General features: G+C 47.5%; 2 protein-coding genes across 2 annotated transcripts; one reads left to right on the top strand and one right to left on the bottom strand.

Moving 5' to 3' along the window:
• Positions 1-279: 279 nt before the first annotated feature.
• Positions 280-1,159, top strand: PPTG_20071 (hypothetical protein; the record flags this gene model as incomplete). Its single annotated transcript, XM_008918834.1, has 2 exons — positions 280-418; positions 470-1,159. Coding segments are annotated over 2 exons (829 nt in total), but the record flags the coding sequence as incomplete, so codon positions are not given.
• A 65-nt stretch (positions 1,160-1,224) lies between these two features.
• Positions 1,225-1,749, bottom strand: PPTG_20070 (hypothetical protein; the record flags this gene model as incomplete). The annotated part of the gene is made up of 1 exon (XM_008918833.1): positions 1,225-1,749. The coding sequence occupies one exon, from the start codon at positions 1,747-1,749 to the stop codon at positions 1,225-1,227; it is 525 nt and encodes a 174-aa protein (XP_008917081.1).
• Between the last annotated feature and the right edge of the window lie 61 nt (positions 1,750-1,810).

Below are 1,810 nucleotides of genomic sequence, written 5' to 3'. Positions count from 1 at the left end.
ACGACCAAGGAAGCCGAGAGTGTCACGGCAGCGGGTCGATGTGGACTATGAAGTCGAGATGTTACTAAATGAAAACATGTTTGAACGGACATTTCGCATGCCTGCGGAAAGTTTTAGTCATTTACTGTGGAGAGTTACACAAGCCCTCACTGTATCAGAGCGGCACTCAACTAATTCGAGTGGCGAAGCACCTATTTCGCCTTCGATAATGCTAATGACGACGTTGCGATACCTGGCGGGGGGATCATACCTTGATATACGTCGTACGGTTGGCATTAGTGCGCCCTCGTACTATCGTGTGATCGATCTGACAATGGATGCTATTCTTGCTCTTGAGGAGCTTCAGATAACTTTCCCCAATTCGGACTCGGAGAAAGAGGTTGTGATGGAGGCGTTTAAGAACATCAGCAGTGGTGGTGTAATGAGTGGATGCATTGGTTGTGTTGATGGTTGGCTTTGTCGTATAAAGACACCAACCCTTGCTGATGCTGGCGAAGTCGGTGTGGGTCGCTACTATAGTGGTCATTACGCCTGCCCTGGCATTAATGTACAAGCCGTTTGTGATGCTCACTGTCGGTTTATTGCAGTCGATGCTAGTTTTCCAGGTAGCACCAATGATGCCCGTGCATTTCGTGACACTGGTGTCTCCAGGGCATTGAATAATCTTCCTACTGGGATGTACATTATTGGAGACAATGCTTACTCTGTAGGTGAGCATTTACTCACGCCGTTTTCTCGCAACCAGATAATGGATGAGTATCATGACTCGTTCAACTTTCACGCTAGCCAATTGAGAATACGGATCGAAATGGCATTCGGACTTCTAACGACGAAGTGGAGAATTTTCAGGTTTCCAATAGAGCGTAACTTAGTCAACGCCACGAAGGCCATATACATCGCTATGGTGCTCCACAACTACGTTATCAACAAGCGCATGGCCAACGACAACGACTATTGCGTTTTTGATGAGACTATCCGACCGCTTCGGATACCAAGCCGAACTCGAAAGTTCAATGATGTTGCCAATCTGATGGGGTACATGTCAAGTGATCTTCGAGTCGAAGAAGGGCGCAGCAGTATGAGGGACTTCATTGTGGAAACACTTCGAGCGAATCAATCCGTTAGACCCCAGTATAACAAACGTCGCAACGCTGAGTAGTTCGTATACATGTACTGGAACGATTAGTCTTTTAACAGCTCCTTCGTTTTTGCTCGAACGTACATCTACTCGGCCGACTGGTCTTTTAACAACGCTTTCTTCTTAGCTCGAACATGTTCAATATCATCGTTGACTTCTTGAAGGTCATATTTTGTGTAGCAGCCGTCTGGTGCGTTCATAATCCGCTCTCGTAGTGAAAGCAGAGAGCTCAACGTGGAGACAAGCTGAGCAAAGCGACAATCTATCTCCAATGCCTCAGCGGAGTTGTTGCTACTCCGGATCGTCTCCAAAATTTCTGACACCATATCATCTTTGCTTGGGCTGGACCTGGATCGGGTGCACTTCCTCTTGGACTCTCTCGAAATCTCGCTTTCGCTGTCACTGCTTGTATCCATGGTTTGCAGCCGGGCGCGTTTAGGAAGCTTGCCTTCTACAGTCTCCAATACCCCGGGCTTGATGATTAGCCACTCGTGCATGTACATAACGTCGATCTTCCCGGAACAAAAGGAGAAAAAGTCGTTGTCGTGTGTACCTGACACGCGGGAGTTAGCAAGAGCAGTATTGTATCGACTACTGACGTCCTTCCACATATCACGAAGTTTTGCTGCGTCATGAGGTACAATAATGGCTGGGTTGCACTTGGCAAACAAG

The sequence above is a fragment of the Phytophthora parasitica genome (assembly GCF_000247585.1).
Source record: "Phytophthora parasitica INRA-310 unplaced genomic scaffold supercont2.330, whole genome shotgun sequence".
NCBI classification, from domain to species: Eukaryota; Oomycota; class Peronosporomycetes; order Peronosporales; family Peronosporaceae; genus Phytophthora; species Phytophthora nicotianae.
The sequence above is the reverse complement of the archived record's forward strand: the minus strand, read 5'-3'. Positions and strand labels throughout refer to the sequence as shown.